This window comes from Ursus maritimus, unplaced genomic scaffold, assembly GCF_017311325.1.
Source record: "Ursus maritimus isolate PB19 unplaced genomic scaffold, ASM1731132v1 scaffold_24, whole genome shotgun sequence".
Taxonomy (NCBI): Eukaryota; Metazoa; Chordata; class Mammalia; order Carnivora; family Ursidae; genus Ursus; species Ursus maritimus.
Window position 1 is genome coordinate 18,986,850 of NW_024424897.1, and position 14,682 is coordinate 19,001,531.

At 45.9% G+C, this 14,682-nt stretch overlaps 1 protein-coding gene across 1 annotated transcript in view; it reads right to left on the minus strand.

The window, feature by feature from the left end:
• Positions 1–8,293, minus strand: part of DHX8 (DEAH-box helicase 8) — a 31,008-nt gene extending 22,715 nt beyond the window's left edge. Inside the window, exons 1-6 of the mRNA XM_008693517.2 lie at positions 8,083–8,293; positions 3,073–3,158; positions 2,279–2,351; positions 1,767–1,852; positions 802–911; positions 62–415 (exon numbers count right to left, since the gene is read on the minus strand). Coding sequence (XP_008691739.2) covers positions 62–415; positions 802–911; positions 1,767–1,852; positions 2,279–2,351; positions 3,073–3,158; positions 8,083–8,230 — 857 coding nt within the window. The 5' untranslated portion in view covers positions 8,231–8,293. The remainder of the gene's footprint in view (positions 1–61; positions 416–801; positions 912–1,766; positions 1,853–2,278; positions 2,352–3,072; positions 3,159–8,082) is intronic.
• Positions 8,294–14,682: the final 6,389 nt, after the last annotated feature.

Here is a 14,682-nt window from a genome sequence, read left to right on the forward strand (position 1 = left end):
TCCCCAGGGATAAGAGAAATTCTGCTCATCACAGGTGTGGAAGAAGAACACCAGCCATTACCTTAATCCCTCCAGCTGCACAAAGCATCCAAACTGCATGATGCTGGTAACTTTGCCATTGTAAATGTCTCCGATGGCAGGCTCTTCCGGGGGCGGGCGGTCCACATGCTTATCCCGCCATCTGTCCAGAGTCCTTTCCCCATACTTGTCCCGGTCCTTCCTGTCTTTGGGGGGACTCTGACTTCTGCTCCTGGACCGATACCTGGACTTCCCTTTATTCCTTTCCCGGGTCCTGGAACGTGACCGGGAGCGGGACCGGTGTCTCCTCTTGTGGTCTCTATCACGGTCTCGGTCTCGGTCACGTTCTCGGTCCCGGTCGCGGCTCCGGCTCCGCTTCTTCTTCTTTGTCTTGTCCCTAACAAATCAACAAACACCTGTTTGAAAAAGAAACCGGCCCAATTTCATGTCCGCATCCCCAACACCCAGCACAGTGCCACACACATGGCAAGGGCCTACTAAGCGTTGAACTGAATTATAGTTTCTCTGGGACGCCCCTGCAGGCCAATGAAGGATGAGGTCACAAACATATTCCGCCTCCTTCAACCCAGATTTCTATCTTATGAACAACTTAGCATTTGCCGTGTAAATACTCTTTGCAGGGAGCAATGAAGTAGATCTAACAATGTGGTACGTGGCCAGTCTAGATCCTATAAACTTGCCCAAAATTTTGCTTAGCAGGTCCACAAAATTCTACTATCACAGTACCCTCAACCTCCAAGGGCTAAGACACTATGGACAAACCGGTGCTCAGCATCTCTCTGCTTCTCCTGGCCCGCTGCACTGGGCATTAAGGCCTCCAGTTCCTTTAGGACATCCACAGCGACTTTCACATCATCCTCATCCAGCATGGTCTGTGACGACAGCGGCCGGCAAAGTTAGGAGGACAGGGGGAGAAAATCATGTGAGAATCTGCATTCCAGGTCCATCTGCAGACCTGACAGGCCCTACATCACAGACCACTTTACGTGAAGGAAGCAGAAGCTGGAGATTTCCAGCACAATTTGAGAGAGAGGCAGAAGGAATGAGCAAAGGCTCTTGGAAGTCACGGCTACATCTGACAAATTTCCTTTGTCCTTCATGCAAGCCTACGGAGGGCAATTAGCTACCACCCCTCCCGTGAAAGCATCCGAGTGATGATTATAAACAGAACATAGATGTTAAGGGCGCCCGGGTGGCTCAGTCGGTTAAGCATCTGCCTTCGCTCAGGTCATGATCTCAGGGTCCTGGGATCAAGCCCCAAATCACATCAGGCTCCCTGCTCAGCAGGAAGTCTGCTTCTTCCTCTCCCTCTGCCCCTCCCCCTGCTTATGCACTCTCGGGCTCTCTCTCCCTCTCAAATAAATAAATAAAATATTTAAATAACAAATAAAAATAAAAACACTTCTAACATGTAATAGATTTTAAAAAAATCTAATTTCACATATCAGGTATCTGTTCTAGAACCTTAAGCTAGTTCATACTTATTTCATATCCCTAATCACTGCTCCCCACAATTCTCAATCCCATTTCCCTCAAACACCATTCTCCGAACTGTAACACTATTCTATGCATAATGCGTACTCAGGGAAGGATCCAACATTTTCAATTTGAAAAATATTATTACAACGAACACAAACTTCAAACTAGGAACTAATGAGACAAAGAAAAAGGACAGGGATGGGGGAAACACCCAGTTATGGTAGACATTCTCAAAATGGAATCAGTACCCGAACAGAAGGGTTGTCCGGTTGGCAAAGGACTGGGAAGAGTTCCTTCAGCTTTTCTTTCCCAGTTTTGGGTTTAACAATTGGATCTTGTTTCATCAAAGAGCATAAAGGGGTTAAAAAAAAAAAAAAGAAAAGAAAAAGATATATTTAACATTTTTAACAAAGAACCCCAATAACAGATTTGCATCAAACTAAAAAATTGGACATAGCATTTTTCTACCTACTACTCATATACATTACTATAAACATGATTCAATTTTCTAAAAATAACACTGATGACAAAACCCTCAACAAACAATCTGGGCATGTGGTAGGGTGTGTGCTGGGGTGGGGGATACATCAGAATTCATTTGGGTAGTTATGTCTTATGGGTTTAATTTTAAGTCATTTGGAAAATGTTCCTAGACTGTGTACTTGGCTCGGGAGCTCCTGCAAGGGAAAGAACACGACGTACAGGACGCTCACACTCTACACGGCTCTGGGGGCTAAGCGCAGCGGAGCGCTCTACTCACCTTTGCTAGTAGAAGGCTTTGCTGGAGGCCGCATGGTCTGTATGAGCCGCAGCAAGTTACTAATAAGGGAATCCTTTCAAAGGAACAGAACAAAAATTGTCAGCCCCTGAATTCGTGCCCGAAAACACTAGTTTTAGGGGCACCTGGGTGGCACTGTCAGTTAAGCATCTGCCTCTTGGTTTTGGCTCAGGTCGTGATCTCAAGGTCATGAGACTGAGCCCCATGTCGGGCTCCACGCTCCCCCCCCCCCCCCCACGCACGCATGCGCTCTCTCTCACTCTAAAATGAAAACATCTTAAAAAAAAAAAAAGAAAGAAAGAAACACTAAGAAAAGGTGGTTGTATTCCTGAACGGAACTAACTAGAACAAAAGCAGCACAGGGTATCAATTTGATGGGCATGAACCTAGCAAAACAGCTTCAGAGAAAGCTGATATTTAGGATTCTTTGGGGGGGAAAAGTAATTTCGTTCCATTCAACCATTTTTATTTTCCACTGTTCAGAATTACTTCCAAAACCTAGACTCTTTTGTCTTTAACTTCGGATTCATAAAACAAGAATATAAACACTCATAAAGACTTAATGATGGAAATCCTGCCCCATTTTCCTAGAAAGGTATCACAGGAAATACGGTTATATCACCATTGCTTAGTGGCATGAAAACATTACACACTTAATGGTTTCTTGGATTGGTACGCACAAATTATCTCCTCTCTCCATCAAAATCCTATGTGAAATCCTATCAAAATTTCAGTAGTGACATTAAAACAAAAGAGGGGTCTCCGGGTACACGTACCGTGAATTCGGCACCATTTTTTACCAGAGATGCCTTAAAAGTATCAAAGGTGGTATTTTTCTCAGCAAGACTGATCACAAATTCAGCTGCAAAAGAGGAAAGGGATTAAAACTGGAATGGAGACTAACAAAAAATCACTTTCAAGTACATTAAAAGCAAAACCAATTAGCCTATCCAACAGTCATAAAAACCAAAGAGCACCATCCAGTGAGAGTAAAGAGAATTTAGAGTACCAAGATTATCCAGGTATGTTCCAGTTAATTTTTAGAAACGCAAAGAAGATATTACTACAGAGTGGCTCACCGGGCCCTTCAGTGCATCTAAGGGAGAAATATCTCCCTCTCCCAGATCATCGTACCCCTCTCATGAGACTAGTAGCTGTGCGCATTGCCACACAGACTCCAGAGCTAACAATGCCCCAAAGCAAGAGCCCTCCCTCTCCCCTCCCCCCACGATGGAAGCACACAGTAGGATGCTTTCTACAGTTTCAGGAAGGTCAGACCCAGTCCATCTATGGGAGCCAGGCAGCTGCTGAATGGTACAATCTCCAAATTGATCAAAGACTCACTTGCCCCTCAAATTTTTCTCTACAAACCTGCCCAGTGTTTGAAATTTCTAATATTAGAGCTATTTAAGTAAGGGACTTTTGGAAGAAAAGTGCATTTTGTGAGGGGTTGAGATAATAAGCCTCACGCTGTGAACGCCACAAGAAAATGGTAATAATGATTTCCCCTGGATTTTAAACCTGAAACACACCAGTAACAGCCTAGCAGATCTGGATCGCTAACACAAGCTAGCGCTATCATGCCATTTCCTAGCGGGAACTTTTGTGCCTTTACCTTTTTGATGACCTAAGGAAAAGCCAAATGCCATCAGGCTACAGGGACTTAGCTTATGCATAACAATACCAACGGTTAAGGCTTTGAGACCACCTGCCATAGACCCAGCAAGCACTATGCTAAGTGCTTCCCGTAAGCTATCCCGTGATCCTCACAACAGCCCTCATTGATCCCAGTTTTTTTTTATTGTCCCCCCCGCCTTTTTTTTTGGCAGATGAGGAGGCTAAGGCTTTGAGATGCTCACCTACCCAATAATAACTGGTGGAGCCAGGATTGGAACCCAGGCAATCTGACTTCTGAGCCCACATTCTGTAGACAAATGTGGAGGGAGAAGCAAGTCACGTGGTGCGAGGCATGCAATGCTCAAGAGACTATTCCAAAGCAATCAGCAGCATATTCACACTGCAGCTGTCATTAATCAGGGCTGGGTTATTTTTTTTAATTTTCAGAATTATATAGGGGCATCATTAAATTAACTGAACTATCAAGGATGAATTAGTAAGACTTTTTTTTTCCCTTAGCGAGCTCTATACCCGATGTGGGGCTCGAACTCACAACCCGGAGATCAAGAGTCACATGCTCTACCAACTGAGCCATCCAGGCACCCCAAAGATGAATTCATGTTTTGTTTTTTTTTAAGATTTTATTTATTTATTTGACAGAGATAGAGACAGCCAGTGAGAGAGGGAACACAAGCAGCGGGAGTGGGAGAGGAAGAAGCAGGCTCCCAGCGGAGGAACCTGATGTGGGGCTTGATCCCAGAACGCCAGGATCATGCCCTGAGCCGAAGGCAGACGCTTAACGACTACGCCACCCAGGCGCCCCAGATGAATTCATGTTTAAAAACAAGTTCAGTGATGGGGCGGCTGGGTGGCTCAGTCGTTAAGCGTCTGCCTTCGGCTCAAGGCATGTTCCCGGGGGTCTGGGATCGAGCCTCACATCAGGCTCCTCCGCTGGGAGCCTGCTTCTTCCTCTCCCATTCCCCCTGCTTGTGTTCCCTCTCTCGCTGGCTGTCTCTCTGTGTCAAATAAATAAATAAAATCTTAAAAAAAAAAACAAAAAACAAGTTCAGTGCTGAAAAGAGGAAAAATAATGACACCGATTTAGGTGATAATATAGGAGGGTGCCAGGGTGGCTCACTCGGTAACCGTCTGACTCTTGATTTTGGCTCAGGTCATGATATCAGGTTGAGGTGAGATCAAGCCCTGCGTCAGGCTCTGCGTTGCACATGGAACCTGCCTAAGATTCTCTCTCTCTCTCTCTCTCTCTCTCTCTCTCTCTCTCTCTCGGGCGCCTGGGTGGTTCGGTCCTTAATTGTCTGCGTTCGGCTCACGTCATGATCCCAGCGTACTGGGATTGAGCCCCACACTGGGTTCCCTGCTCAGCGGGAAGCCTGCTTCTCCCTCTGCCACTCCCCCTGCTTGTGTTCCCTCTCTCACTGCCTCTCTCTCTGTCAAATAAATAAAATATTTAAAAAAAATAGATTCTCTCTCTCCCTCTGCCCCTTCCCCCATCTCCCTAAAAAAAAGAAAAATGATAATACATTAAGGCCAAAATCAAAAGAATCAAGTCAAAAAATAAAACATAAAAGTAGCAAATATATACCTTTTAGTTATTAAACCCACTCTGGCAATTTAATTTCAACAGAACAATACTATCTATCACATTTTTCCACCTTTAGTAACTTTAATGTTACTGGTTTTAAAATTCTGTGTCCAACACTGTGATACTGTGATTTGTGAGAAGAAATGTGTGTTTGGTCTTCATCCCCTTTCCAGGCACAGCCCTCATAAAACCCGTGGAATTTCAGAAGCATGGAGAGTGAAAAAGGTCTTTTGTTACATTAAAGAGATGACTTTAGGAAAGTGCCCAAGTAAGGTGGGGCTGGTTGCCAGGGAAACCAACCACGTGTTTACATGCTAGAACTTTCAGCCCCGCCTCTGGAGAGGGGAAAGGGGCTGGAGACTGAGTTCGTTTACCAGTGGCCAACGATTTCATCAATTTTGCCTTTTTTTTTTTTTTCCAATTATGCCTATTATAACGAAGCCTCCACAAACACCCAAAAGGACTGGGTTTGGGGAGCTTGTAGGTAGGTGAACACATGGAGATTTGAGCACAGTGGGGCACTTAAGAGAGCCTGGAAGGGGCGCCTGGGTGGCACAGCGGTTAAGCGTCTGCCTTCGGCTCAGGGCGTGATCCCGGCGTTCTGGGTTCGAGCCCCACATCAGGCTCCTCCACTATGAGCCTGCTTCTTCCTCTCCCACTCCCCTGCTTGTGTTCCCTCTCTCGCTGGCTGTCTCTATCTCTGTTAAATAAATAAATAAAATCTTTAAAAAAAAAAAAAAGAGAGCCTGGAAGCTCCTCCATCTTTCCCACATATCTTGCCCTACGCATCTCTTCCATCTGGCTGTTCCTAAGTTATATCCTTTTATAATAAACCAGTAATCTAGTAAGTAAAATGTTTCTCTGAGTTCTGGGAGCCGCTCTAGCAAATTAATCAAACCCAAGGAGAGGGGTGTCATCGGAACCCCTGATCTACAGTGACTGTGGGTCAGCACCTGACCTTGCAAATGGCATCTGAAGTTTGGGGTGGGGCAGTCTTATAGGTCTGAGTCCTTAACCTGTGGGATCTGATGTTATCTCCAGGTAGACGGTGTCAAAACTCAGTTCAATGTAGGATACCAGCTGATGTCACAGAACCACTTAGCGGTACTGGAAAAAACACACATCATAAACGGTGTCAGGGGCACCTGGCTGGCTCAGTCAGAAGAGCTCGGGACTCTTGATCTCAGGTTCATGAGTTCAAGCCCCACGCTGGCCACAGAGATTACTTAAATAAATAAATATTTTTGATAAATAAATAAATGGTGTCAGTATTACAAACAGAAAACGCATGTTTGTGGTTTACTTGCAAATTAAATGGAGACTTCAGTTATATATAGGCAAGAAAATTATGGAGTTTATACCTCATTTTGTTTTTTTACATAATGAGGTTAACCTCAAAATGATTTAACACTGGCTCAGTACGTGTTTGCTGAACAACGAACGTACAACCCAGATAGCAAACTACGAGACTGTCACTCATTACCATCTAAAAGAGAAGGAGAATGAAGACAAAAGATACCGGACAAGCACATCTTGACTGGGAAGAAAAATGTGACTAAAACATATTGGCAGCAGGGCATCTTCCCAGGTGTGACATGGTAACCCCGAGAAACACACATTATCGTCCCCATTTCACAGATAAGGAAAACAGCTTCAGAGACATTAGGTATCTTACTCAAAGTCATAAGGTCATACATCTAACCTCCCTGACCCTTCTGTCACATGCCCTTTCCTTTCCATCTCTCCAGTTGATGACTTCATCTTCATTTAGAAAATAGAACAATTAAATGGAAGTCTCTCCCTCATCTTCCTACCACCAATCCCTAAACCTATCTGCACCTACAATCGCATTCTCTGTCCTCCTTCCTATTAAAATGGATCAAGCATCCCTGTACCTAAGGTCAACCCCTCCATTCATGCTCTTGATCCCATCCTCCCTTTGCTTTCATAAGGGCTCCACCAGCCTGTGGCCTTAGCTCTAGGCCCCTAGCCTTTTTCAATTCCACATTTTGGTACATTCAACGCCTAATAAGTGGTTGAGAATAGTTAAAGGCAGACTTCAAAAGGCTAGATCAGGCTCACATTTGATACGTAATTTTGAGGAGATTACTTAATTACTCAGACCCTTGTTTTCTTAATCGAAAAACAGATAATACTGTCTCACAGGGCCGTGTGAAGATCAAGTAAGATAATGTAAGCAAAGCCCTGTGCATAATATCTGCCCTGTCAATAAAGGTCGGCCATTATTATCATGATCACGATGGGGTTGCTCCTGCTGTTGTTCTTAACGCTGTTTAATTAACTAGAGCTGGGAGCAGGGGTAGCAAGGAGCAAGAGCGATAGTCGCTCCGGGTTTCACTGACAGCTCCGGGCAATGGTTTCTAACAGCTCAGCCTGGAAGGTTCTCAAGCGGGGGCCACGGCCGCAGGTTCCCTGGGCCCAAGTATCTGCGACAGAGAGGGAAAGAAACTCACAGGGACACACGTATTCAGCCCATCAACCCCATTTCTTCTTCCGCTTCCCTCGACCCCAGGCCCAGAGGCCGCAGGGGCCTCCCCGGGCTTACCCAGATCCTTGTCGTTGATCCCCAGGTGATTGTCCAGCTCGGTGCAAACTTTCGACACTAAAGACAGATACTCGAGTTTGGCGAGTTCCTCCGCGGGGCCTAGCTCTGTGCCGGTTACGGCTCCCGCCAAGGCCACAGCCACCGCCATGGCTACGGCCGCCGCCACCCAGCTTTACTGCCGGCCGTCTGAGCTACTCCCGTTTCCACTTCCGGGTCGGCGCACGACCCTTTTGTTTACAGTAAATTGAAAACTCTAGGAACTTCCCGTGACGCAATCGAAGAATCATAGAGATCAGACAGGAAGCGCTTGAGGAAGGGACGGCCAGGTGGGTTACTCGGCACGCCGGCAGCGCCCTCTACAGGCCAGCGAGCTGCTCAGTCGGCTCTCAGGCCCGGAAACGTTCAATCTCAGCGCTCTCCCTCCTGAAGTCGGCAGAGGGCGACCGTGGCCTGCGCAAGGGGCTCCGGGGAGGTCACGACCCTCACGCCTCCAGCGCACCGGCGCCTGCGCTTTGAAAAAGGCACCTGAATTGAAGCCTGGAAAAGGCAGAACTTGCTGTACAGCGGTTCCCTCTATTCCCGGAGCTTTGCCTCTTCGTGGTTCATGAGTGATTCTGTAATAAACCATTAGGTGATAGTCTAGTTCTATTATTAATTCATTTTACAGATAAGGAAACGGACACTTCCACTATCTACCTAAGTGACATTGGGCAAATTAATCTTTGGGGGCTTAGTTTTCTTATCTATAAACTGAGATAATGTTGCTTTAACTGGGTTTAGGTGATGACTAAGATAATTGTGCCAGGAGCCCGACGCATAGTGAACACACTACAAATTCCACTTAGTATAATCCTAAGGATGAGATAATGGTCATGGTAAAATTCATCTGTCAGGTACATCCCCTCAGTCTGAGACCCCAGAGAGCGACCCGGCTGTCTCTTATGAAAAGCGCTTCTCAACTCCGGATTTTCCGGTAGCAATACCCTCAGAACATGTGCCCCCAAATAGCAGCTGTGCTGTGAACCTAAGGTCATAAGCTCAGGTCTCCCAACTTCTGTTTCTGGTCTCCCATTTTCCTTTGCAACAACCCTAAGGTGAAGGAAGCCTTTTCCCACACCGCACTGCTCTGGGTGATGAATAAGGAAATGAGGGCACCCCGGGGTGAGTGGTCCTCCAATCAAGCAAAAGGGAGGAAATCAGACCCTTTTGCCTTTAGCTTCAGGCTACATTACACTGCTGCACCTTTGGACTCTGTCCGTCCAACATCTCACCATGGACTAAAAAAATGACAGAGAAACCCCTGGAGCAGTAGCTCTCACTGACTTCGAGAGCTCCTTGTTTCCAGGCTCCTAAGGAGTCAGTAGCGCACTGATTATTTTTCCTTGTGAATGGAAAGGAAAATCCTGCTCTTGATTCAACACGCTCAACTTGCCGGCTTGGAGTTAGGATATTAGGGACTTATTCCGTTTGGCTTCCTTTCTTTGTGCTTCTCTGCCTTTAGAAATGTTATATTTATATTCTGCTTTTCTCCAATATTTAACAGGAAGGGGGGAAAACATGGAGTTTGTTTTGTCTTAAAAGTACTGTGGGGGAAAGGGCTATAGAACCACAATGGGTAGTAGTTGTAGTAGCAGTAAATACTGTAAGAACTCTTAGGATTGGGTAGCCTGGGTGGCTCAGTAGGTTAAGTGCTTGCCTTCAACTTGGGTCTTGATCCCCAGGGTTCTGGGATCAAGGCCCTAGTCCTGCTCCCTGCTCCGTGGGAGGTCTGTTTCTCCCCCTCCCCCTGCTCGTGCTCTCTCTCTCTCATATAAATAAATAAAATCTTAAAAAAAAAAAGGTTCTCTCTCTCCCACTGCCCCCCATGCCACGTGCTCTCTCTCTCTCTCTCAAAAATAAAAATAAAATAAAAAATAAAATAAGGTTTAACTTTTAGCACTCCAGGATTATTTGGAAATTATTGAACATACGTCTCAACAGTAAATATTAACAGCAAAACTAATTAAATTTTATTTACATATACATGTTTTCAAGAGTGCAAGTTTGTTACACAATACGCATATTTCCTGTAACACCAAGGAATTCTTTGAAGCCAAAGGAAAAGAAATAAAAGCAAAGATAACGGATAACTTGACAGCCCAAACACAGATGCACATGGAATCCTCCTCTCCCCTTATGAGGAGGCACTGAATCAAATGCAGTCCTAAAGTGAATGCATTCTAATTGTCCTTTGGTTATTATATATCTATATATAATATAGATATTATATTGAATATTATATATTATATAACATATTAAATATTATATCAGATACACTTAATTGCCCATTACTATTATTATGTTGCTTTCCTTGAACAGCTTCCATGTGGCCCTTGTCACACAGCCATTGACAGTTTACCTTCACCAAAAACTATATTAAAACAAATAGCCTATGCTTCATCACCACCCACACCACCACCCATTACGGTTAAGAAATGATTTCCCACCATCCTCTTTGTAGTAACAAGGACTTTGCTTTGATGCCTATTTCCAGACTGATATATGTGTTCAGCTCTAACCGCAATCCCCGCATTATTTCTGCTCTGTCCCAGAGACTAGTCACAGCTGCTGGCATTTGGGTAAGAAGTTGGGGGAAGGCAGGAAGCAGAGAAGAAAGTACTGAACCTCTTAGCAACCCTAGACTGGATGGGGGAGGGCAGAGATCACCTTAGTGTGTGTCGCCAAAAGATGGCGTCCTCAGGGAGGTTGGTGAGAAAAATCACAGGACTTCCTGTCACCAAAACAAAATGGTATTGCTGCAACCAAGACAGCCCTCGCTTTTTCTGCTGGGGTAAAACTCAGATCTTAGAGGAAACCCCTCTGCTCTGGAAGGCAAAAATCAAAATGATTAGCGTCTAAGCATATAACTGCTGCTCAGCGATTATTGTTATTAATGCAGGCGGACTCTAGAAAAAATGGCACCTCCTTCACTGCTCCACGGGGCCCTGACCCAACCTAAAGACATTGGTGAAAATGGCCTTAACGCTTTCGTCTGAGGTCCTCCAGGAGCCCAGAGAAAATGAAGGACTGAAATACCTCTTTGACTTTCCCCCCAAATTCTTCTCCCAATCTGAATCAATTCATCGAACGCATATGGGACATCTACTTTGGACCCAGGCACTTTAGGTAGGTTCTGGAAAGGACCCTTAGGGATCTGGAAGGTGGTGGGAAGCTATCAAGGAAGAACTAGAATATTCTAAATGTGGCACTCATGGCTGGTGGCAGAGTTGTGTTTATAACTGGTCTCTCTGCTGCTTAAACATGACGGCAGGTGACTGGAAGACAAAAAAGAAAGCAGGTCTGCTGCCTGTCATCTGGGGGCAGCTGGGGGAGGGCCGGGGGCAGACCAGGGCCGGAGCCATCTCACAGGACAGTTTCTCCTGCTGCAATCCATTATTTGTCAGCCTTATCTTTTTATGCCCAGACATAGCCTCAATTTTGCCCTAAATGTCCCTGACCTAGAATTCCCTCCTTGTTAAGCCATCAACCTACCGTCGGTAGTAATGGATGTTTTGGCTGCAAATTCTCCAAAGCTTTATAGCATTAGGCAAAAAATATTCCTCCTCAACAGGTCTTTGTGTGTGTGTGTGTGTGTGTGTGTGTATCTTTTCGTCACAATCAAGTTTCCTCCTTCCTCACTTTCAGGACTATCTTAAAAATATCAGGAAAAAAGAAAAAAATCAGACACCCAGATACCCTTACGAGGTGGACTTTGTAAATAATAATAATAATTCTCCCATCTCCACCTCTTCATCGTCTGTGAGAATGGTAAGGAATTTTCACATATTTATTTATGAGTTAATCACTCTTTAAGTGACCCTGCTTCTTAAACTCAATTGGAGTTGGCTTTCTTTTTTTTTTTTTTTTTTTTTGTTTATTTATTTTTTAGCACTCTCTACACCCAACGTGGGGCTTGAACTCATGACCCCAAGATTAAGAGTCACATACTCTTCAGACTGAGCCAGCCAGGCACCCCTGGGTTGGTTTTCTTTAAAAAGGAATTTTTAAAGGTCAATGTGACAAGTATGGGCAACAAAGGGACAAGTTACATGAGGCTTCTTTTTCCTCTAGTGATTTTTGTAGCCTCTGGTTGCTGTTTGAGGTAATTCTTTAGGAACTTTTAAGGCTTTCCTCAGGAGAGATGCAAAGAGCAAGCCTAATCAAGAAGGGTATTGATGGGAAGAGACCAGAATAAAGGAGGGGCCGCGTTCCATTTGCAAGCCAAGCATATAAACAGCTATCCGGTCAGTCCAGTCCCCGGACCAAAGATCTGGGTTAATCTGCATGTTCTCGCCACTAACTCAAAAGACACTGCTCCTCTGGAAACTTCCCTTCTTCCCCCAAGTAAAGGAGGATGAGTTTCCAGCCTGGCCTCCATCCAAAATCTGGAGCGCCCAGCAGAGCAAGCCACGCCAGACCTCTTCCCCAGCTCTCCAGGCCTGGAGCCTCAGGTAGCAGAGCGTCGGTGGTCGGTGTTCGCAGTGGTGGCTGTCCCCCACCCCCACCCCGTGCCTAAAAGAGCTGCCTCTCCATTTTGGGTTCACAGCAATTATGGTGATTTATGCCTCCAGAGTGAAAATTAGCAATCTGGTGAGGTAACTAAAAATGAACGCATCTCTTGCTGGAGTTCACTCCACCCAGCTGGGCCACCCAATAAAACCAGCATATGGGGCAATTAGAGAGCCGAAGTCCTGCTCTCAGAGCTCCGCAGAAGCAGACAGAGTTCAGGGGCCCGGGTTCCCCTGCCTGGTTAGAAAATGAGCACAGGTCCTAACAAGCATCCCCTCTGCCCCTCTCCAATGCCCCGAGTCCTCTTGTAAACACAAGCCTGTGGGTCCACCTTTCAAAGTCATTTGTTCCAGGACGGCTAATTTACCCTCTTTAGTTACAAACTGGCCGAGAGAGGGGAAGGGGAAGTAAGGATAAACCTCTATCACATGCGTATGTGTGGGACAAGGATATTTTTTCTTCTTAGTCATATATTTGCCTTTACATGACCCAGAAAGACTATCTTCCCTAACGTCCGCACTCCACACTCAAATATTGGTGTGAGTGGGGCACCCGCGGGGCTCCCTGGAGGTGTCCAACTCTTGATCGCAGTTCAGGTCTTGGTCTCAGGGTCGTGAGTTCAAGCCCCATGTGGGCTCCATGCTGGGTGTGGAGCCTACTTAAAAAAGTCAACTATTGGTGTGAGTGAAAATTTTTGAAAGACGTAGAGCTCTGATATTGATTGATCATCCTCACCACTGAGCATGCGCAGAAACCCCCATTCTGTTTTACCCCCATGGACGTGGACCTAATGGAACTTCCCAGGTAACAAAGATTGATTGGAGTCACGCTGTCCGCTACTTGGAAATTTGGATTTAAATGCAGTATTCAGGGGCGCCTGGGTGGCACAGCGGTTAAGCGTCTGCCTTCGGCTCAGGGCGTGATCCCGGCGTTATGGGATCGAGCCCCACATCAGGCTCCTCTTCTGGGAGCCTGCTTCTCCCTCTCCCACTCCCCCTGCTTGTGTTCCCTCTCTCGCTGGCTGTCTCTGTCTCTGTCGAATAAATAAATAAAATCTTTAAAAAATATATAAATAAATAAAAATAAATGCAGTATTCAGGGGCGCCTGTGTGGCTCAGTCAGCTAAGCGTCTCCCTTGGGCTGGGCTGAGGGCATGATCCCGGAGGCCCAGGATTGAGCCCCCGCACCAGGCTCCCTGCTCAGCGGGGACTCCTCTTCGACTTCTGCCCCTTACCCCGCTCGTGCTCTCTTCTCGTGCTCTCTCTCTCTCTCTCAAATAAATAAATAAATAAAATATTTTTTTTTAAGAACTTAAATCTTTAAAAAAGATTTTATTTATTTATTTGAGAGAGAGCAAGCGAGAGAGCAGGAGCAGGGGAATGGAGAGGGAGGGAGAAGCAGACTCCCCACTGAGCCGGGAGCTCGACATGGGGCTCGGGCCCCCGGCCACGATCATGATCCGAGCTGAAGGCAGACACTTAATCAACTGAGCTACCCAGGTGCCGCAATAGATAAAATCTCTAAAAAATATAAATGCAGTATTCAGTCATTTGTATTACTCATGAAATTTTAGAGCGGAAAGGATTTAAGAAATAATGTAATCAAACTTATTCTGAGGTACTGTGTTAATTGTATGAGTACGACCTGGGCATCAGGATTTTGAAAAGCTCCCAGATGAGTCTGCAGTGTAGTGAAGCTTGGGGACCACTGCCCCAATCCCCTAATGCAAGGTTTCTCAACATCAGCACTATTGACACTTGGGGCTAGGGTCATTATTTGTTGTTGGGGGTTTCCAGTACACATTGTAGGGTCGTTAGCAGCATCCCTGCCCCCACCCCATCTCGTAGATGCCAATAGCCTCCCCTGCCCCCAACTGTCACAAGTGTCAAAAAAGTCCCCAAAGGGGTGCCTGGGTGGCTCAGTGATTAAGCATCTGTCTTTGACTCAGGTCCCCATCCTGGGGTCCTGGGATCAAACCCCACGTCTGGCTCCCTGCTCAGCAGGGACCCTGCTTCTCCCTCTGCCTGCTGCTCCTCCATCCCCCGCCCCCGC